Source organism: Hibiscus syriacus, unplaced genomic scaffold (genome assembly GCF_006381635.1).
Source record: "Hibiscus syriacus cultivar Baekdansim isolate YM2019G1 unplaced genomic scaffold, ASM638163v2 tig00110321_pilon, whole genome shotgun sequence".
NCBI lineage: Eukaryota > Viridiplantae > Streptophyta > Magnoliopsida > Malvales > Malvaceae > Hibiscus > Hibiscus syriacus.
This window is the reverse complement of record NW_024062680.1, coordinates 1,790,019-1,813,652: the sequence shown is the minus strand read 5'-3', so window position 1 is coordinate 1,813,652 and position 23,634 is coordinate 1,790,019. Positions and strand designations below refer to the sequence as shown.

The 23,634-nt window shown below is 36.7% G+C and overlaps 2 protein-coding genes, 1 long non-coding RNA gene, 1 other non-coding gene and 2 pseudogenes across 4 annotated transcripts; 2 read left to right on the top strand and 4 right to left on the bottom strand.

The window, feature by feature from the left end:
* Positions 1-33: 33 nt before the first annotated feature.
* On the bottom strand, positions 34-577 carry LOC120117826 (annotated as a pseudogene).
* Positions 578-3,453: 2,876 nt separating this feature from the next.
* On the top strand, positions 3,454-5,536 carry LOC120117715 (pyrrolidone-carboxylate peptidase-like). The gene is made up of 5 exons (XM_039137952.1): positions 3,454-3,478; positions 3,967-4,303; positions 4,643-4,747; positions 4,849-4,896; positions 5,019-5,536. Exons 2-5 carry the CDS (start codon positions 4,037-4,039, stop codon positions 5,259-5,261), a joined length of 663 nt encoding a protein of 220 aa, XP_038993883.1. The 5' UTR covers positions 3,454-3,478; positions 3,967-4,036; the 3' UTR covers positions 5,262-5,536.
* Positions 5,537-5,978: 442 nt separating this feature from the next.
* LOC120117825 (polygalacturonase At1g48100-like) lies at positions 5,979-7,405 on the bottom strand. Its single transcript, XM_039138024.1, has 5 exons — positions 7,243-7,405; positions 7,114-7,158; positions 6,835-7,042; positions 6,657-6,738; positions 5,979-6,480 (listed from the first exon to the last, which is right to left on the bottom strand). Exons 1-5 carry the CDS (start codon positions 7,393-7,395, stop codon positions 5,979-5,981), a joined length of 990 nt encoding a protein of 329 aa, XP_038993955.1. The 5' UTR covers positions 7,396-7,405.
* A 2,873-nt stretch (positions 7,406-10,278) lies between these two features.
* On the top strand, positions 10,279-14,154 carry LOC120117714 (annotated as a pseudogene).
* Positions 14,155-18,664: 4,510 nt separating this feature from the next.
* TRNAI-UAU lies at positions 18,665-18,738 on the bottom strand. Its single transcript has one exon. It is a non-coding gene; the product is annotated as a tRNA-Ile (tRNA).
* Positions 18,739-19,908: 1,170 nt separating this feature from the next.
* LOC120117860 lies at positions 19,909-22,666 on the bottom strand. The gene is made up of 8 exons (XR_005515691.1): positions 22,447-22,666; positions 22,083-22,369; positions 21,912-21,995; positions 21,675-21,808; positions 21,063-21,287; positions 20,794-20,965; positions 20,413-20,667; positions 19,909-20,295 (listed from the first exon to the last, which is right to left on the bottom strand). It is a non-coding gene; the product is annotated as an uncharacterized LOC120117860 (long non-coding RNA).
* Between the last annotated feature and the right edge of the window lie 968 nt (positions 22,667-23,634).

Sequence of the window (23,634 nt, the reverse complement as noted above, 5' to 3'; positions counted from 1 at the left end):
CTTCAATTTCCTCTCTGTCATTAAAATTTAGTACTACAATGACAACGAGAGGTTAAGGTCCAACTCCAAACCACTGCCGCCGTCCCTGCTTTCTTTATCCGCTCCCTGATTTGTTTCCGAGGAAGGGGCCCGCATCATTCAACACCGAAGGTTTCTTAGACCCGGAAACGGAATCCTCCATGAAATCTTCAGGTTGGAACGTCGGATTCCACCGGCCTCCACCCCCACCGGTAGCAACCGCCTTCTCCTCCTCTTTCGATCCATTCGGCACCACAACGTTCCTTAGACGATCACGCACCTCCCTTGTGCTTCGTATCAAAGCAAAGAACTTCATCTTCGTCTTCCATTTCTTCTTCGTTCCCCATTTTTCTTTTCCTTCTCCCGCTCTCCTCCATTAGCTAGCTTGACTTTACCTAATGTGTATGCTTTAGAGCATGAAGAACTATATATTGAATTAAACCTCAAAAATATTACAGTCAGTAATAGGGAGGAAAGCGAGAGGAAATGGAGTTTTCGTTGCCGGTGAGATGAAGCAGAAGCCGTGATGGTTGACTGGTTTTATAGGTCATCACCATGATTTTTATAGGAGAATCACCGATTTTCATAAGAATAAACACAAGCTGTTTTAAATTCAGATAAATTTTGAATTTCATTTTTTATTTTATAATTAAATTATATTTAAATTTAAATTAATTGATTTTAATATTAAAATTTAGAGAAAATAACCTCAGTGACAAAAAATCCTAGATAATATACGATTTTGACCAATTTTTTTTGGATTTGCGAAAATGACCAACAAAATCGCAATGCGATCTCTAATTCGCATTGCGATCTCCACTATTGCAAATTCACGTTGCATTTCGCATTGCGATAGTTGAAAATCGCGTTGCGTTTTTCCATTTCGCGTTGCGATAGTTGAAATCGCAACGCGATCTCCACTATTGCAAATTCGCGTTACGATAGTTGAAAATCGCGTTGCGATTTTCCATTTCGCATTGCGATAGTTGAAATTCGCGTTGCGATTTTCCATTTCGCATTGCGATAGTTGAAATTCGCGTTGCGATTTTCCATTTCGCGTTGCGATAGTTGAAATTCGAATTGCGATTTTCCATTTCGCGTTGCGATAGTCTGCAGTTGTCGTTGCGATTTTCCAAATTCGTTGAAAAAAAAGATTTTGTTTCTTAAGAATTTTCTTTAAAAAGATAGTATTCGCGCGGACGTGTCGAAGACACGTACGACCACGACCACGACCACGACCACGACCACGACCACGACCACGACCACGACCCGAGACGACGGCGGCGGCGGTGCGCGAGAGTCCCCCTTGTTCTCTATCACTCAACAAGGAAGTGGGAAAGCCAAGCCTTAAATACCATTCCCAATAGTGTTTCCAATACAATGTGGGATTGAGCATTACCAACACTTGTTTCCAACACAATGTGATTATTTAGGAAACAATTAACAATCATTCACCTTAAAACAACTGAATCAGCAACCAATTGCATTAGTATTATACGATTAAATATGTCATAATTAAAAGTCAATCTACAATCAATCGCGATTATTGCAATTTTAAGCAAAACATTCAAAAATAATATCACTATTTAAGGCTCAATCCCACATAGTATTGGGAACAAGTGTTGGTAATGCTCAAATCCCACATAGTATTGGAAACACTATTGGGAATGGTATTTAAGGCTTGGCTTTCCCACTTCCTTGTTGAGTGATAGTGAACAAGGAAGACTCTCGCGCGCCACCGCCGCCGTCCGTCTCGTCTCGGGTCGGGTCGTGGTCGTGGTCGTGGTAATACGTGTTTTCGACACGTCCGCGCGGATACTATCTTTTTAGAGAAAATTCTTAAGAAACAAAATCTTTTTTTTTAACTATCACAACGAATTTGGAAAATCGCAACGACAACTGTAGACTATCGCAACGCGAAATGAAAAATCGCAATGCGATTTTAAACTATCGCAACGCGAAATGGAAAATCGCAACGCGATTTTCAACTATCTCAACGCGAAATGGAAAATCGCATTGCGATTTTGTTGGTCATTTTCGTAAATCCAAAAAAAGTTGGTCAAAATCATATATTATCTAAAATTTTTGGTCACTGAAGTTATTTTCTCTAAAATTTATATGTAAGATGAAGGCGTCTTCTTCAGACATGAATCGTCATTGACGTAAACAATATACCCTTGGTCCCCCAACTAAATTAAAAGAATTATTTATCACCCTAATATCTAAATTTACCATTTTTATTTATGGCTCATTTTCATTATTTTTGGGTTTGCGAATTAAGTAAATTGGATTAGAAAATCGTCATCGTCTTTGTATTATTCGATTTGGATTATTCGGTTAATATATTAAATATCAGTGATTAATTTAAAAAATTAATTTGTTATAATTGAAAGTAATTTATTAATTTATATAAAAAAATAAATTTATTTTTTAATTTAAATGAAAATTGTATATATAACAGTATAAAATCTATATATGGAGGATATTTTATAACTCATTTTGAATTTTCAAATTTTTAAATTGAATCTAATTTATGAAATTATAACTCTAAATTAATTCGAATTGAGTTAAATTTTGGTTATTCCTAATTAATTTAGTTATAATAATCATTGGAGAAATTTTTATAAAAAAATCTCCATGTCCACCACGTGCAAATAAGCCAGCGGCTGCCGTTCCACGACTAAAAAGAAAGAAAAAAGTAAAACAATATTTGTCCGATCCCTAACATACATTGAATTTGACAGCGTAAACTAAACGACAAATTATCGGAGAACATACACACACGAGACAAGACATAAATATAAGATATGGTATCTTTTTTTTCATTTATTTGTTATGTTATATTCTAATATAATGTACTCAATCATTCAAGTAGCTTCAACTTGATCCATGATTCCATCAATGGTTCATCACCTAATCTTTGTTTATTGGAATGTCACCTACTCTAATCTATTATACTTTATTGTCTCTGTCCAAGTAATGAAATAATAGCATCATGGTGAGTAAGTTTAAGTTTGAATTTAGATGTTATGAAGAAGGACATGCTTATATTTTACTATGAGTTTTAGATTAGGGAAGAAAGGGTGAATGAAGAAGAAGAGAGATGAGTTTTAGATTTACTGGGCTTTTGGGGAAGATGAAAGTGTTTTAAATATTTTATGTTATTTTAATTCAATATATATTTTTCTTTGGAATTGAACGTGTATTGCGTTTCCTATAAACTATTAAGAAACATATTATATTGTAGTAATACAGTTTCTTTTCTTTCTTTAACTAAAGTGGGGATCTCTAACATCATCGGCTTAACCTTTTTATTTAAATAAACTTTTATATTAGATAAGACTAGTGGTTGAGTCATTTCATTTCTATTCTCTTGCCACTTTCGTCGACATTACCCGCTCGCAAAGCTTTCTTTATTCATTTCGCATGTGACATGTAATCTCTGGCCTTGGTTTTCCAGGTAGAGTTCTGGTTTTTTTTCCTTCTCTCATGTCTTTGCCTATCTGGGTATTTCAACAATTTTCTATCTTGGCTTGTTTTTTAAGCACGGATCGCTCTTATCAATTATATAGTTTGCTATTAAATTGATTGGTCTTTGATTGAATTATCTGATTTTCCAGATTGTTATCGGTGGTTTAGAGAGTAGATTATGGTCTTTTGCTCACCCAGTTTTTAGTTTGTTACTTTTTTTTTGTCATTAGCTTGTTTCTTTCTGCAAATTCGATGAATTTTGGGTTCCATTTTCTCTTCTCATGTATCTATATGCTTTCTAGGCTTAAAAAAAATTGATGTTTTAAAGCTTTTATTGAAAGTTGCATATGGTCTGTAAACGGTTGGGGTGACGAAGTGTAAATTTATTACTCAATTTTTAAATTAGGAAGAGGTCCTGGTTTCCTTTTTTTTTATCAAGACCTGGTTATGTAACAGATGATCTGTTGGTTAATGTAGGTACTTAGATAACTAAATCAGATTTTCACGCGGTAGTAAATTGTCACTATCATCCAAGAAAAGTCTATTGATGGGATCCGAAGGACCGACAGCAGTAACCATCCACGTGACTGGTTTTAAGAAATTTCATGGAGTTTCAGAGAATCCAACCGAAACAATTGTTAGTAATTTAAAAGGGTATACAGAAAAGAAAGGTTTGCCAAAAGGTGTAATTCTCGGCAGCTGTAGTGTCCTCGAGACTGCAGGACAGGGAGCACTCACTCAACTATACCAGACATTGCGATCCGCGTTACCCGGGAAGGATTCTGAATCTTCTTGTTCTGGGAGAATTATTTGGGTAAGTCACTTTAAATTGTTTAGTAATCGCTTAGGTTCATACGTTCATGTCAACAGTGATTACAACAATGAATTTTCAATATGGAATAATTCTTTTTACCTTTTCATAAGGTAGGCCGAAGGCTTTTCTGGTACCTGCTTAATGCATAAAAGGGTCTTATTATTGTGATTATAACTCTCACGTTGTAACCTGCATTTCATCTATTCTCAAAAAATGGCAAAAGTGTAAGGGGTAAAATATCTGTAATGTGATGTGGATAATGTACCAGCTAAATCCATAGTAAAATTGCATGTTAACTCAAGCTTCATATTTCTTGGTCATTGTTACAACATTCTTCAGCTACATTTTGGAGTCAACAGTGGTGCAAGTAGATTTGCTATTGAGCGTCAAGCTGCCAATGAAGCTACTTTCCGTTGCCCTGATGAGATGGGATGGAAACCTCAGGTTGGATAACCCTTTTCCACTTTTACAGTGCATGTGCAATTTGGTATGTCTGCCTCTTCTCAAACTTTCTTCCTTTTCTTAACGCTGTGTTTTGATTGCAGAAAGTACCCATAATTCCTGCAGATGGTGGAATTTCACGTGTGCGAGAGGTAGTATCATTTTCGTTGAAGTTTATTTTGTTGTTTAGCACGGTTAAAATTACACCCGAAGCCGATACTATTCATCGGCTTGCCTCCATCCTGAAGCATTTTCCTCCGTTACTTCTGTGCAGGCTTCTCTTCCCGTTGAGGAGATTACAAAGGCCTTAACAAAGAAGGGATTTGAAGTGATGACCTCTGATGATGCCGGACGGTTTGTGTGCAATTATGTTTACTATCACTCCCTTCGATTTGCTGAGCAGAGTGGGGTCAAATCCCTCTTTGTCCATGTCCCTCTCTTCTTGAACATAGACGAGGAGACCCAAATGAAGTTCGCGGCTTCCTTGTTGGAGGTACTTGCTTCTCTATGTCCGTAACATCCTGCATCCACTTGTCTTTTGTGTCCTGAAATCGATACAGTTGTAAGGTTGTATGTGAGGGTGGATGGAAGGATGCACGTTTATTGAAACACTTTAATAAAAAGAAAAGTGTACGTGAATGAATAAAAATGTATTTCAGCACATACACTACACCATATGTATTTCATTTCTTTCTCTAAATACTTCCTCTGGTGCTTGGAAATTTCTCTGAATCCTTGTGTTAGCATGTCAATAAATTCCCATTTGCTTCTATTACCAGAAACATTTGCCTATTCTTACCCACTTTCAAATAAATCTTCTTGCAATTTTTCTTGGCCCTTATTGTAATGTAGTGCAGAAACTAAAGTGAATTAAGGGGAGATTTTGCATACTTTCACTAATTCATTTCCACCTTCACCCTTGATGCATAAGCGAGTTTCGTGCTGGACGATTATATTTTGCATGTCAGCTTAGTTTAATGTCTTTTCATGCTGTGTTGGCTGGAGGGCTTATATTTTCTTGTGTTTGCTATGTTGGTGGGTTTATTTTGTGTTTGCAGATATTGTAATTAAGGGATGGGTTATGGTTCAACCATTGTGCATGAATCATAGTTTGGGATCCCATAAAAAAAAGAACTTTTTTGGCTAGGACTGGATTGAGCTTCATACAACTTAAGTATCCATCATTTTTTTACCTTTGATCTTGTATATTTTACATAGCAATCTGATTCAACACCTACCCACATAAGTTTGTGTTATCAATGGTGACATTAGTTTCCTCCATCAAGCAATAAACTGGTGGAATAGTTTGTGTGAGGACAGTTCCATGAGCATTCCAGCAATAGGGATTCGCCACGATGCGTCCACGGGTGGCGGGCTGCAGTTCTACTTGTGCCAGTGTAAGGTTTATGCATGGAGTCGAGTCACTACAAGAGAAACTCATCGGTGGACTTCTAACATCGTACGAGCCCTTAATATTAACGTAGGAGATGTCATTAATCTTAACTGCACTTGTTTGGTTACTGCAGTTTTTGGTGAGGCAATAGTATTGGTCTATGATAATCGGGTTACGGACAGCTTCCATGCTGATGTTACGGAATTCGACTTTCGACACACAGCCCGAGCTGCCTTGCCAGGTTTTAATGCGGACGCCGTTATCGGAATGCTGTATGACCGAATCTGAAATTGTGATGTTTGAAACACAGGCTCGGGAATGATTGACCCCTTGACTACCAATGCTGCAATAAGAAATGAAAAAGATGTTAGCCCAACCTAGAATGTCAACACAGAGAACTGAAACTTGATAATGATGTGAACAAAAAAGAGTAGTCTTCTTCAGCCGGCCTAAGATGTTTGATGTGTTGAGAAACAAAATGGCAACCCTAAACCCCATGCTTGTAACCGTTTTGTTTACCTTATTCCATGACTTGGACCACAAGTTATGTTCTTTATATCAACATCATAGCAACCAGCTCCAATTGATACACAATCATCACCTAACAATACATACAAGGAAGACCTGTAAGCACTCTGTTTTGAAATTTTGATTTCATATATGCTCAAGATGTACTAAAATCATAAAGAAAACCCACCGTTGGATATGAAGAAATTATATATTTTCACATTGTTTGTGTTCTCGATGTGAATTCCGTCGGTGTTGGGACTTTGGGCCGGTGTTTTGATAGTCAGTGATTCTACACGAACACTGTGGCAGAAATCGAATCTGAAATGGAACTGTGGACTGTTTTTGATTTTGAGTTCTTTGACTGTCAAGTTTGTGCTCATGAAAAACCTTATAGCCTGCATTTTGAAACACCAGAGATAAATCTTCAGAAAATCAAAGATTAAGTGCTAGGCTCAGATGTCCTTACTACAGGGCTATCACAGGGACCAGGCATTGTTGTTCCATTAATTCCCTGCTTAGCAGATATATTCTGTTAGTTATGGACTTTACTGGTGAAACAGCAACAGGCATGTTAAACGTGACTAAATTGTATTACTTTGTGAGGTTTGCAGGGAAGATTCCACCATTCTTCTCCTTTGCCATCTACAAGGCCACCACCTTGCATTAACATTCCATCGACTCTGTAGAAGACCAGCCATTGCCTTTTGCTAATATTTCTTGGCCAAGAATCAGGTCCGTCGAGTGGCATTATGGTTCCATCGATCTTCCCACCGAAATCGAAACGAGTCAATGGCTGATTATCACAATAATAAGCTCCATGCTAAACTGAAATGGCAAAATGTTCATTACCTGAAACACAAGGCCAACTGTCTTACAAGGACCTGCAAAGATTGTAGATTGTAATATGAAGGAGTAACCATCAGGGACTAGAAGAACCGCCAATTTGATTTGGCAAGCCATGTCCCAAGCCATCTTAAACGCTTGAGTATCATCGGTGACACCATCCCCAACAGCACCAAAATCAAGCACATTGAAGACACTGTACCTTGGACCAGCAATAGCATCAGCTTCTGGCGCAGGTGAAGGAGGGACAGAAACGTGAGATACAACATGGTGGAATCCTCATGTTCCGAGTGACTATGATGATGTCTGGTTTGAATGGTAACAAAGTAAAGGCATGAAAAGATAAAGAAAAGCAGGCTAAGAACTTGATGGAAGGACATGTTGAGCTTAAACTTTTGCTTCAATGAAAACATGTGGGGTGTAATGAGAGGGTACCCTCTACTTATAGGAAAAAGCCGGCCACACTATCCTAGGTTTGGCCTATGTACTAGGTACTATAGTCATTAACCAAGTTCTTTGTCACTTGTTATTCTTCACCTAAAGATCTCATGGAAGTTGAACCAACAAGGTCCCCCACGTTTCTGGAAGTAAACAAAAGAGTTGAAAAGAATTGAGTTGCAATGTGGGAAATTCTCAGTGGAAGCACCCCAATGTGAATTGTGGGCATGGATTAGACTATTGTGACACGAAACCGACCCAGTTCCATTCTACAATATAGGGGTTGGCCTCATGCTAGAGCACGTGGGAAGTAAATGATAAAGCTTAAAGGGAATGTGGCAATATGGAGATATGATATGGGGAAGAAGTAATGTTTGCAGAGCCGTGCTTCTTTTGCTGTTGGTTTGATTGACTCCTTCTGGCCCAGTTTTTGATTATTTCAGAGATGGAGTTCAAGCACATTTTGGGATAAACAAAAGTCAGATATTAGAGCCGTACGACCTCATCTGCTAGGGGTTTAGCCGCCGCCACTCCTTCGTAATTTACATGCGGAAAAAAGCTCCCCTCTATTGTGAATGGGATGCTTTGCCATATGACACTTACATGAGATGACACCCATGTGTTCTTGGCACTGCTCAATATTTTTAAAAATTCTTTATTAAGATACTATTTTATATTGTTTTAGATAAAAAATAATAGATAATTCATTTCAAATATGAATTTTTAGAAAATAAAACCAAGTTAATACTTTTATATATCCTATTTTTTAAAATTATATATTAAGTAAATATCTAATAAAATAATCAAAACATATATAAAGCTTTAAATGATAATCTTTTCAATATAATGAAAATTTTCAATGTTATGGAACACATTTGATTTTTTTTAATATTCAATCAAAATATTTTATATAACTTTTAAAAATTAAAAGTTAAACTAATAAAAATATAAATATACGATAAATTAATTTATTCTTTTTTATAAATGTCAAATAACAAGAAATATGAACCTATCAAATGACCTTAATAATAAAATAGAGTATTATCCTCACTAGATTTCAAGTTTGAGCAGTTACATATGTCAAATGTGTATACATTGTCAATGACTAGAAACAATTATAAACAAAAATTACCTTGTAAATACCTCATATTATTAAAAATATCCTATACTACTAAAAATACAATAAATGTAAAACTGAATGTGGTTAAAATTAATATTTTAAAATAAAAAATAATATAAAAATGCAATATCATAAATTAAATTATGAACAATGAATTTTAAATTTTTAAATGACATTTAAACTTTTTTAATGAGAATTTTCAGAGTTCAAGCCCATGACCGACACCAATGATTCGCTAATACACTCTCAGCAAACTAACCTTGGCCCAACTTCTCCTACCCACTTCCTTTACTTACACTTCAATTGAATCAAAATTATTTATTTGAGTAAAAATAAATAAAACAATTATTAAATTCAAATTTTAATGAAACATAATTTTCCACATAAACATTATAATGAAAACATAGTATAAATTCAATTTAAATAAATAAATACACTGTAAGAATATATCTACATTTACTTAGTATAACACAACAATTCCAATGGTCCAAAAGGTCGATAAGCTGCAGATAAATTACATAAACCATTTCATCTAAGCATTATATTCAATTAATTAATTTAGATATAAATTATAAAAATTAATTATAAAAATAAATATCTCAATTTAATTTACTATATTCATCATATTATAATTCAAACCTAAAATATTTTTTAAAATTCTAATATCTCATGTCATTAAACCAACGAATGATTAATCAGTTCATCCATAATTTTTTCACCCTTTAACTCCATTAAATTGAAAATTTTAAATAAAACATAAAAGCAAAAAAACAAAATATAACCCCAAAAAAGGTTAACCTAAGCCTTGAAATATCACTTATGTGATATTTCCAACAAATTAAAAAGAAGAAAAATCATAGTAATCGATTCATAATAGGCTATATTTCTTATTTCATAGGCCTTTTTCCCTTGGAGCTCCTCCTTTCTCCGTCTATTTCACCATTGCCATAATCTTCTCCTGTCCACCAGCTGCTGCTTGCAGCAGCATCGTACCCATTTATCCATCATTGCCCTCTGTTTCTTAAACACCCAAAATTCTGATCCACTTTCTATCTTAGCCCAGAACCCCAGAAATAATCCATTTACCCCTGCAGATCTCATCATCTTTCTCCAGAAGCTCTTCACTTTATTCACCTGTTCTTTGCTGTCCTCTTTGATTCCACTCGGATGGTATTATCAAAGGTTGGTTTTTCACCACAATCGAATCTTATCCCTATCCCATGTTGGTATGGTTACTGTTTTTCTTCTTTTTAGATCATTTTTCTTTATGGATAATGAAACCCAGGATCAAACTGCTCCATATTGGGAATCTGATGATTGGGTTCTTTTCTTTCTGGAATTTAGCGTTCGTCATCAGAAAATTGAGGACTGGATAAAGCTAAAAAGCTAAGGCCTTTACTTTTCCCAGGTGAACTTCCTTCCCAAAGCCTGAATTTCAAAGCTAACGTGATTTTAGGATTCATTGCATCGCATAGGCATAGAAATGAATCAGAATATGCTTTTATATATAATTCTACCTTCTTGGCAAAGATGACATTCACCAATCATTTTGTTACTTCCTTATCTAATCTTATTATGCATACCATGTTGTTCATAACAGTTTATGCTGATTGCCACAGCCAACAGAGCTCTACTCTCCCTGGTTCAAGTTCAGAGTATTTGAGTGATTCTCAATGGCTGAGAACCGGAATAGAAATGTCAAGCCTGCAAGTGGCAAGCCACCGGCAGCTGTTGCTGCCAACCCGTTCACTGTCAATCTACATAACTTCAGCAAGCGGTTGAAGATTTTATATTCACATTGGAATAAACACGGTACTGATCTATGGGTTGGTTCTAGTGCTCTGGCCATTGCGACTCCCCCTATTTCGGAAGATCTGAGGTACTTGAAATCCTCAGCACTAAATATTTGGTTGGTTGGCTATGAATTCCCAGATACCATCATGGTTTTCTTGAAGAAACAGATCCATTTCTTGTGTACCCAAAAAAAGGCATCTTTGCTTGATGTTGTGAAGAAGTCTGCCAAAGAAGCTGTTGACGTCGAAGTCATTATTCATGTGAAGGCCAAAGGCGACGACGGGACCGGTCTAATGGATAACATTTTTCGAGCTATCTATTCTCAGACAAACTCCGGTGATAATGATGTACCTGTTGTAGGTCGCATATCAAGGGAAGCACCTGAGGGAAAGTTTTTGGAGGCATGGGATGAAAAGTTAAAGAATGCAAAATTTGAGCTTACCGATGTAACAAATGGATTCTCCGACTTGTTTGCTGCGAAAGATGAAACTGAGCTTACAAATGTGAAGAAGGCTGCGTTCTTGACTTCATCTGTTATGAGGCAATTTGTGGTTCCCAAACTCGAGAAGATCATTGATGAGGAGAGGAAGGTTTCTCACTCGTCATTGATGGATGATACCGAGAAGACTATATTGGAGCCGGCACGAATTAAGGTGAAATTGAAGGCAGAGAACATTGACATTTGCTACCCTCCTATTTTTCAGAGTGGAGGAGAGTTCGATCTCAAACCAAGTGCTTCAAGCAACGATGAGAATCTTTACTATGACTCCACCAGTGTCATTATATGTGCACTTGGGTCTCGATACAACAGCTACTGTTCAAATATTGCTCGAACTGTTCTGATTGATGCCAATTCTAAACAAAGCAAGGCATATGAGGTCCTCCTTAAAGCTCAAGAAGCAGCCATTGGTGCTTTGAAATCCGGGAATAGGGTGAGTTCTGTTTACCAAGCAGCACTATCGGTGGTAGAGAAGGATGCTCCTGAATTAGCTGCAAACTTAACTAAAACTGCGGGGACCGGAATAGGCCTTGAGTTCCGTGAGTCGGGGCTTAGCCTTAATGCTAAGAATGATCGAATCTTGAGACCAGGGATGGTTTTCAACGTGTCACTTGGGTTTCAGAATTTGCAGACAGAGACGAAGAACCCCAAGACAAGGAAATACTCGCTGTTGCTTGCGGATACTGTCATTGTTGGTGAGAAGGTACCAGATATCTTAACAGCTAAAAGTTCTAAAGCTCTCAAAGATGTTGCATACTCATTCAACGAAGATGATGAAGAGGAAGAGAAGTTGAAGGTTAAAGCTGAGGATAACGGTAATGAGGCATTCTCCAAGACAACTCTCAGGTCAGACAACCATGAAATGTCTAAAGAAGAGCTTAGAAGGCAGCACCAGGCTGAACTTGCTCGCCAGAAGAATGAAGAAACTGCAAGGCGACTAGCTGGTGGGGGTGCTAATGCAGCAGATAACCGTGGTGCAGTAAAGACAGTTGGTGATTTGATTGCATACAAAAATGTTAATGATCTACCCCCTCCTAGGGATTTGATGGTTCAGGTTGACCAGAAGAATGAAGCTATCCTCTTACCAATTTATGGAAGCATGGTTCCTTTCCACGTGGCTACAGTGAAGAGTGTGTCTAGCCAACAGGACAGCAACCGTGCTAGCTATATCAGAATAATATTTAATGTACCTGGCACCTCTTTCACACCGCATGATGCAAACTCTCTTAAGTTTCAAGGATCAATATACTTGAAAGAGGTTTCATTCCGCTCCAAAGACTCGAGGCATATCATCGAGGTTGTACAGCAGATTAAAACGCTGCGCCGACAAGTTAATTCAAGAGAGTCTGAAAGGGCTGAGAGGGCAACTTTAGTCACTCAGGAAAGGCTGCAGCTTGCATCAGCCAAGTTCAAGCCAATTAAGTTGCATGATCTATGGATTCGTCCCCCTTTTGGTGGTCGTGGTAGAAAGCTGACTGGTTCACTGGAAGCTCACACAAACGGATTCAGGTATTCTACTTCAAGGGCTGATGAACGTGTTGATGTGATGTACGCAAATATCAAGCATGCCTTCTTCCAGCCCGCAGAGCGGGAAATGATCACTCTTGTGCACTTCCATCTACATAATCACATCATGGTTGGTAATAAGAAAACAAAGGATGTGCAGTTTATATTGAGGTGATGGATATAGTTCAGACATTGGGTGGCGGAAAGAGATCTGCTTATGACCCTGATGAGATTGAGGAAGAGCAACGTGAGCGGGACCGAAAGAATAAAATTAACACGGAGTTCCATAATTTTGTGAATCGGGTTAATGATTTGTGGGGACAGCCTCAATTTAAACCACTGGACCTTGAATTTGATCAGCCCATGAGAGAGCTTGGCTTCCATGGGGTTCCCCATAAAGCCTCTGCTTTCATTGTGCCAACATCAAACTGCTTGGTTGAGCTAATAGAGATTCCTTTTGTGGTGATAACTCTAAGTGAGATCGAGATAGTTAACCTGGAAAGAGTTGGTCTTGGGCAGAAGAATTTTGATATGACTATTGTATTCAAGGACTTCAAGCGGGATGTCCTTCGGATTGACTCGATTCCTTCTACATCACTAGATGGCATCAAAGAGTGGCTTAATACCACTGACCTCAAGTACTATGAGAGCAGATTAAACTTGAATTGGCGGCCTATACTGAAAACCATCACTGATGATCCATAAAAGTTCATTGAAGATGGCGGATGGGAATTTTTAAATATGGAAGTCAGTGATTCCGAGTCTGAGAACTCAGAAGAGTCGGACCAAGGGTATGTACCTTCAGATGTGCAGTCTGAATCAGCATCAGAGGATGAGGATGATGACAGTGAATCATTGGTTGAATCTGAAGATGATGCTGAAGAAGACTCGGATGAAGACACAGATGAAGATGGAGGAAAGACTTGGGAAGAGTTGGAGAGGGAAGCAAGCAGTGCAGATAGAGATAAAGGAAATGATTATGACAGCGAGGAAGATAAGAAGAGGAGAAAGCTGAAGGCTTTTGGTAAGGCCCGTGCACCTGAAAAGAGAAATCCCAGTGGCAGCCTTCCAAAGAGGTCCAAATTGAGGTGACATGCTTTTGAAAACAATGGAGTAGTCTCAGCAACCTAGTAAAATATGGTAGTCGTACTAAATAATACTAGTTGCTTTCAAGCTTTCAATAGCATTCGTTTAATCAAGGGTTTATTTGTTGTTTTCCATCTCTTTATTGTGTGTTAATCAACTTGTTATAGACTTGTACAAGTAAATTAGTTAAGATAAAAATATTATGGAGGTTTTACCTGTAATCTTGGATGCATCTCGTTGGTCTCATTTTCATTCTAGCTTGTTGGTTTCATGAACTTATGACTGCAAAAGGAACTAGATAAGCGTCTTAAGGTTTTTCAGTAATGCATAAGAAACTAATTAATCAAGCAAAAACACATTGACTGTGAATAAAGCAACAAAGATAAACTGCAAAAAGAAATGAAAATTAATCAAGTTCCAGTAACTGTGTTATGCAAGGTAACATCATAAAGATAAAGGAGATTGCCACTAGTCTAAAAAAGGGCCCCGACTGAATTTAGTAATATCAGCAAGCCATGGACTAAGCATCATCTTTATGTTTCCAAAAGTGAAAATACAAGGAACCCAGAAAACATGAAAGCAGCTCTCACAACGACTCTTTAAAAGCAAGAAGCACAAGAAAAAACAGTGATTGAAAGGAATGCAATTAATTATAAATTATTTATAACTCCTAGCTTTATGAGAGCCTTAACATCCTGGGAGATGAAGCTTGTAAATTAAGCAGTCCAGAATCAACCTACCACATCTGTAAACATCACAAAATGGTTACACCTTGGGTGAGATTAGAACAACAAAAAAATCTCGTTTTTGCTATTCAAATAATGTATTATGAGGCAGCCATACGAACCATAAAGCCAAAAGAAACGCATTCCAAAGGTGAATCTCTTACTTGAACAAGTAACATGTCCGCACGCTAATTTTGTAAATCCAGCCCCATATATATAAACTTGGTAGAGCAAAAATTCAATAGAGGAATTTCAAAGGACGAAATAATTTTTTTTTACTAACATTGAACTGATGCCAGGAATTTACAACCAAAACCTTCCCCTCCAGACAAGCCAACTTACTGCGTAATGATTTAAGACAAAGGAACAGAATCAATAAGATGACAATTCAGAATTCAGAGCTATGTTAGAAAATATTTTTTTGAAGCACTAGCTGCTAGTAAAATCAAGTCTAAACATTTATAATAATAAAAAAAAACTGGCAACATGAGCACCAAGAACAGGACAAATCCAAAGCTCGGGTAGCCTTATAGGCTTGAGCCTATTTCCTGCAAGTTGGAGTTTCTCCCGAGTAACCAAGGTTGCCCTCTCAGCTTTCTCAGATTCCCTGGCAACATGATGCCGACGAAGCGTTTTAATCTGCTGTACCACTTCACTTATTTGCCTTGGATTCTTGGAACGGAATGAGACTTCTTTTAAATATATTGCTCCTTGATTCTTTAAGAGATTGGATCATGGGAACTAAAAGGAGACCCTGGAACATTAAATATAATCCTGATAAAGCAATTTCGATTTGTATCCTGCTGTCTTGAAACTGTCCTTATAGTCGCCACATGGAAAGGAACCATACTACCATATATTGGAAAGAGCACAGCCTTATTCTTTTGGTCATTTTGAATCAAAAAAATCTCTTGGAGGGAGGAGGTTCCTTCTCAACAACTGAGAGTGATGCTTGATATGCGGCACTGATTCTGTTCCCAGGTTTTAACATACCTATTGCAGCTTCATGGGCCTTAAGAAGAACCTCATATGCCTTGCTCTGAAGTGGAGTGACATCAATCAAGAATGTCCTGGCAATATTTGAGCAATAACTGTTACAGAGAGCTCCAACTGCACTCAAGATAACACTAGTAGAACCGTTGTGCAGATTCTCTTCATTACTTGCCGCACTAGGTCTGAGATCAAACTCACCCCCACTTTGGAATATGAGAGGATAACAACATCAACATTCCCTGGCTTGAGCTTCACTTTAGCTAGCTGAGGATTTACAATCTTTGTTTCTTCTAAACCATAACCCTAGTTTCACTCTGAGGCCGCTGCTGGGCCAAAAGAAGCCAAGTTCGCTTTTATAAATTTGAGATTTCTTCGTCTCGAGGTTGAAGCTTAGTGCTAGCAGAGTTGGAATTATGAGTTTTTCTCATTCCGTTCCTTTGCTTTTTAGCATTTTATCAAGTATTTCCCACCTATTGAATCTCTAACTTGCTGGAGTTTGAGTTTCATTTGATTACAGATATTTTCCTTTGGTTTTTAGACGTAAAACTGAGTTTTATTTGTTCTCTAGTATTAACTTGTGAGACTTAGGCTCAAGCGAAATAAAATGCGGGATTTGAATCTAAATTTGTTCAATGATTATTCATGAAGGGCGAGAAATTTCGGTATATTTAATTTGTGAAGTTCTGAAGTGTTTTTTTAGGTTCCTGAAAGGCTAATCGAGTCCTCTTTTTTAGTGTTTTTACAGTTTCTGTTGTACTCTTAGTAATCTCCTTCTTTTTAGAATTATTTTTTTTTGTATTTGCGCATTTTTATTGGTAATTACTATGCAGTATAGCTTCTCAATGACTGAACATAGGAATACAAATGGCCAGCCTCCAAACGGGGCAGCTTCTGCTTCAGGAAGTATTTATTCTATTAATCTGGAAAACTTCAGCAAACTTTTGAAGACTTTGTATTCACACTGGAATGAGCACAAATCTGAGCTGTGGGGTTCTTCTGATGTCATTGCGGCCCCAGAAGTCGGAGCAAACAGAGTCCAAAGTTCGAGGCTTAGAAAACAGGAAGTATTGTGAAAAGCAAGAGAAACAAAGATTGAGAAGCAAAGAAGAAAAAGAGATAATAAATATGAAGGAAATATTAGTGGAGATTGGAAAGGGAGTATTTAAGAAAATCACAGAATACGGGCAAGGAAAAAGAGAGGGAAAATCGAAGGTGAAAGCGAGGGAGTTTTTATTATTTGTAAAATACATCTTTCTCACTTAACTATACTTTTTATTCTATTTTACTCAATGTATTTTCAATTTTTCTAATTTACTCATTAAATTTTTAAATTATTCATGTTTTGATCAATTTAAATTATTTTATTATTTTTTGTATGATGTGGTTTTTATATTATCATTTAATATAAAATAATTGAAAATATAAAATAAAAATATAAGGTGGTCGGACGTCACCATCGTAGATGATGGTTGTTTGATTCCAAATTTCATAAGTCGTTTGTCTCGACCCCAAGTCTGAATCTAATGGTTATTTCACCAGAAAAGTTCTCAAAACCCATGAATATCAACGGAAACGTTTCAGCTTCCTCATTTTTGATCTTCAATTCGTGGACTTCAGAGTAAGGTCCAATAAATTGGAGGACGGATTCAAACTCAAGGTGTCGTGACGAAGTGATATATGAAATTTAGGATCAAATGGTCACCATTTACGGCGGTCGAAGGTAGTCGATGATAGCGTCCGATCACCTTCTGTTTTTATTTTATGTTAAATAATAATAAAAATATCACATCATATAAAAATGATAATAAAATAATTCAGAGTGATCAAAATATGATTAATTTAAAAGTTTAGTGAGTAAATTAGAAAAATTAAAAGTATAATAAATAAAATAGAAGAGAGAGTATAATATAATGAAAAATTATGTAATTTACTCTAGATTTTATTAAGAACAGTCTAGAACTCTACACTAGAGACCAACGGCTTAAGGAGCTATACCATGGTGATACGGCATCGTATGAATACAATGTATGAGATAAATATGGTCCTAAATATTCCAATAAAGAGAAGGGGTGTGTTGGGCTGCCTACCTAACTGGACCCTTTACATTTTTTGGGTTGAACCGTTCATATAACAGTGGCACATGCAAAACCCAGCCTCGCGAATAAGAATTGAGAGTAAAATGTTGATAGAGGGCTGCGAATTATAATTGAAAGTATTTGAGGTGTATAAAAAATAATTGATTTGACCCGTCGACCCAAACCTAAAAAATTAAATAATTTTTTTTAAAAAAATTACCCGATTGGGTCGGGTCAGGTCACAAAATTAAATTTTTCTGGGTATCCGGTTACCAGAGTACCCGGTTAGGGAAGTTTTTTAGGATAAACTACATATTTGGTCACTTATATATTATTTAATTTATGTTTTAGTCACTCAATTTTTATTTAGGGTAAACTACCTATTTAGTCACTTATATATTATATAATTTATGTTTTGGTCACTTGATTATTATTTAGGGTAAACTACCTATTTGGTCACTTATATATTATCTAATTTATGTTTAGGTCACTCGATTATTATTTAGGTTAAACTACCTATTTGGTCACTTAGTTATTATTTTTTTTCAAAAGTATACATAATGTTATGTTTTGATTCTATTTTGGTCACCCATATTTAAAAATGGACAATGATGTTAATATGACATTTTTTAATTATGTTTGGATGTTAGACTATGTAATTCGAAGTTTCGAACATTTAAATTTGTGTGTGTTTTAATTAATAATTTGAAGAAAAAAAACCAGGTATCCGTGCACATGCAAAATCTCGATCAATGCACAGGCCGAGAAACCAATTACCTAATGATGTTTTGGTCACTCGATTATTATTTAGGATAAACTACCTATTTGATCACTTATATATTATTTAATTTATGTTTTGGCGAGAAACCAATTACCTAAAGATATGAGAGTTGAGCACTTCGAGTACCCAAAATTGCACATCCCTAGAAATGATATAGTAATCCCGGCGGGGCTCGAACCCGCGACCTTCGGCTCATAAGACCAACTCTCTAACCAACTGAGCTACGGGATCTTTTTGTTTTACGTGTTTAAACTATTAAACCTGATGAAGTGTTTCTGTTATTATGCACTCTTTTACAACAACCGAGTTACTAAATGGTGATTTATCATAATTTTCAATACTATATGTGTTTCGGGGTGTTGATCGTCTGTATTCTTGCAATGGAACTCATCAAGATTGGATCCTGAATTTTCTAGTCAAGTGACGAAAAGGTTGCCCCAACCTTGGTTCCAGTTGCGACTCTATAGGTCATATAAAATGTAGTATAAAGCTTTGAAGACCCCACCGTGGCTTGTTAACATCTGATCGAACTCTTCTATGCCCTTGTGCCAGCCACAGCAAAATGGTCAAGTAGCAGATCATGGTCCTTATGTAGAGAGCCGCACCCAAATTGTGAAATCTCCCACAAAAGACGCCCCGCAAGCATAAGATGAAGTCCCTATATATAATATATGTATGTGTATATATATATATATAATGAAAGATTCTAATGAACCAGCTCATGGTCATATTTTGTAATAGAGAAGATTCATCAGGAGTAGTTAATTGAGTAGGAAATACAATAACACAGGAAAAATGTCTGTATACTAAGGAACAAATACAGAGTGGCAAGTCCAAGATTTGAAAGCTAAGTAGACCTATTATGTCTTGTTAATTAAGGACTAAGGACATCATAAATACAACAGCAACACCATAAAATCCACCTTAAATGCTCCAAGGATCTATGGTGAGAGTAATGGTGATTTGTATAACAATAGGACTCAATTGGTCAAAAGCCGGTTATCCCCCAAGAAATAGCATCCTTCGGTATCGTATCAAGTGATAGGCAAATATTTCTAACCTGGACTGCCTGAGCTCCCTTTGATCATGAATTGCCCCAAGAGCTAGCTCCCTTTGTTAAAAAAAATGGAAACATTCATTTATCTTGATGGATTCAGATTTTAATTATGATTATATAAGAGTGGTGCTGGTGGTTGATAACGGTTCAAACGAAGGTGTCGAGAGTTGTTTAAGAGTATTTCTACGTGTTCGGAGAAGAACATACAACTTTGGTAGAATTTTATGGGGTGTCTTGGCCTTCTTTGGCCATACATTTGGATCCATGGATTCTGGTTTTAGTTCGGATCAGTTTCTTAATTAATGAAAGGTTGATTAAATTAGAGCATCTTCAAGACTAGAAACTACAACAAGCAATGGAATGGTGAGAACTCAAACAAAGAGTAGACAACGAAACCCAGTTCAGTACAAAGGGAACACAATTCGTTTATGCACATAATTTTCATCCTTGTGGGACAGACATATTCACCTTCTCTCAAAGTTCAAACGTGCAAGAAAATATGGGAAAAGGGTTGCAAAAATTAGGGGATACGAAATCAGAAAGACAGCTGTAATGTGTAAGCGGTCATGGCGAAACCCGAAATAGTTTTCAAGCAAAGAGGCCACTGACATGGCTTCACCGAATACCATAATCTCATCGTTTACATCTCCATAGTGTGAAGTGAGCAAACAATTCAATGTCCAAGATGTAGGCATTAGATAATACAACCAGAGCCACCACTTTGGGATTTTCTGCAGATAAAGAATAACATAACCAGCTAAGTGAATACTACACCACAATTATACTAGGTATAATTCAACATATTCACTTTTCATCATACCAAATTCTTTCTAATAGTAATAGCTTACCGGTTTAGGCATCAGAAAGCCGGAGAAAAGATTAAGCAACGGATAGAATAACGATGATAAAGCTCCAGCTATTGTGACTTCCGGTGTCAATGACACAAACAACATTCCAAAGAAGGTGAAGTAGAGCTGTGTGCAGAAGATGGCATAGAAGTACCACAAAACCTTATATGCTGATCCATAATAGTCAATCATGGGATATGTGATCATTCCAAACAACAGAGTTTGGATAAATAGATAGGGTACCTCAACTGCCACCTGTAGAATATTTACACCCTCCTTATTTACTATAAGCTTTATCGAGAACCCAGAAAACTAGCAACTTAGCTCAAAGAAAGAAAATAAAAAAGTTCATTTTAACTTATGATGCGTAAGAGAACGTACCTATGCTAGTGCATAAGCCCAAGAAGAGTACATCCCTGCAAATCTTTCTCGGTACATAACAACCCTCTCTGTGGCAACAAATGGTTGGACAGATGAGCTGCTATTCATCCCCAGAAAGACCACAGCAAAGTAAATTGAACCGAAAATATTGAACAAATCTTGCAGTCTGTTTCTGGAAATTTAAAGAAGAAAAGAAGATAGAAAGATGATGTTAATTATCAACAAGCCTACTGCAAAGGGAAAGTAATGCCAGTTTTCCCCATTCTTACATTTTCTGTCCTTGATTCTAAAATAATAAGCCCAAAGCCAAAGATATTATGACAGTCTGCAAGAAACGAGTCAAGTTATACGGACTTCTCCAATAGGACAGATGCAGTTTCCATAGGCAAGATTTAAATTGGCCCCAGCAACATTGTGAAAAATGGGTTGGAAAATGAAGATCTTTTGAACCAGGAGGTGGATCACTCAACTGTCTTAAAATCTCCTTGTTGTTCCTACCACCAAAAGGAAATAATAAGTGAATCAGGCAGTTTGTAAGGATAATTATTTAACTCTACAGACACTCAGGGCATCATCATTCTAAGATGCATTTGTCAGTTGTCACACTAATTTCGATACTTACGCACTGGTATTAAATATAATATAATGGATATTGTGTAATTAAGTACTCTATTTGATACTTTATGCACAAAGTACATGCTTCAGTTTAAGTCATACAACATAAGAGGTGGTTTAAACAATTTGACATGGCCCTTTCATATCTTTTCGGATTCAACCAGTTTAAGTGATTGGTGAGAGTTAGAGTACCGCATTTGAGGAACTAATGAATCATTCAGCTTTGTATAAATCAGAACTAATTACTACTGAGTAATGGAACTCACTCATATAAAGCAGATTTCATGTAAATTTCTGCAAAATCAGCTCCTAGTTCAGCCTCCATAGATGGGGCGGTTGCCTCTAGCATCCATGTTGCTGGATTACAATTGTCTTCAATCTTGGGCACTCCAGGAATACTCTGTCAGTAAGAATTCAGAGAGCATAAGATCAAGGTCGATCAAGAGTAATGGAGTTACCGGAGAATGGAAAGAATATGGGGGTAATTGAACACTTGAACCAACCTCAAAATACTCTATAACTTTGCAGGAATGTTGACCTAAGGGGCCAGAGTAGATTAAGCTCCCACCATTTTTCAGAAGAATCAACTGCAATGAAGGCAACATATACATACAAACATCTACAGAGAAAATTCCTTACTTTATGATAGATGACATTAACATAACTGGTTTTACCTCATCAAATGCTTCAAATCAAGGCTTGGTTGGTGGATTGTACAAATAATTGTTCGACCTGTATCAGCAACATTCTTGACTGCACGCATGACAATGGCTGCTGTTCTTGCATCCAAGCCAGTTCTTGGTTCATCCATGAAAATTACCGAGGGATTAGCAACAAGCTCTACCGCTTTTGTAAGCCGCTTACGTTGTGCGGTTGATAAACCAGAAAGACAAGGTATCCCAACCAAGGCATCCTTGACTTCTTTGAGTTCCATAATCTCAAGAACTTCTTTAACAAACTCCTAAAATGCCATCAAAATCAACTTCACTCAAACTTTGTTGATTTGAAAATATCCGCTTTTATATTTGATAGTCTTACAGCTCTAGCTTTAGAATCAATATGAGAAGCCATCAAGTAGTGCCTCTAGAAACAAAATTTCTAGAAGCTGCAGGAGTTGGCTTTGTAACTGAAGAAGATGCTTTAGCTGGAGAAGCATATATGTTAGGAGTACTTGATGGTGTTGATGGCCGACGAGTTGGTGTAGTAGCTCTTGATGCAGGTTTGGATGAAGGTATAGGTCTTGCAGTTGGCTTCGAAGACCTCATTGTGGACCTTGTTGGTGTGGAGGATCTTGCAGAAACTGTGAGCTTAGTAGCAGGAGACGGACTCTTGACTGCAGAAACAGTGGGCTTAGTTGACGAAGTTAAAGGTTTTGTTACAAGCTTTGCTGCAGATGTCACAGGATTAGATGCAGAAATTGATGGTGACTGTAATGTGGCCCGGGACGTTGGTGTTGATGATCTCGTAGGTTTAGATGCAGTCAATGTAGGGCGTCGGGTGGGTGTTGCAGGTCTTGAACCTGGACCCCCAGATGATGAAGGCCTCCGAGTCCCTGTGGAACTCAATCCAGGTGATAAAGCTGGTTGATTCAGTGCTAAGTTGCCCCTGGCATCAGATTCGGGCTGGGGATTTGCTAGCTATAAACACAATGAACAAAAAAGCAAAGCCAATAAGTTCATGAATCCAAAGATCAGAACACCAAAAGCGTTAGCGAAATGAGTATTATTCTCTTTAAAGATATTAAATTCGAATAGCTACGTAGTAAGATGTGTATAAGTTGTTAATTTTTAAGAAAAAATTTAAATATATACTATTTTATAATTATTTTAAATTATTAAAAAAATATGCCTAATGACAAAATAGATAATATCAAAATTACCCTCCAACATTTACTAAATTAGTCATTTTTATATCTATTCTTTTTTAGCATTTTAGTCATCAACATTTTGTGTTAGAGCAAAAATTTATCTAATATTTGACAGAGTAATCACTTTAGTCCTTATTCTTTACTTTAGAACAATTTGATCCTAAACATTTTATTTTAGGATAAAAATGCTCTTATCTTAGAATGTTAATTGCGTTAACTAATAATTTTCATTCATATAGGGTTTTTTGCCCCCAAAATGAAATGTTGAGGGTCAAAATGTTTAAAAAGGATAAAATACAAAATGATAATTTTAATAAATATTGAGGGATTAATTTTGAAATTATGTCATGACAAAATTA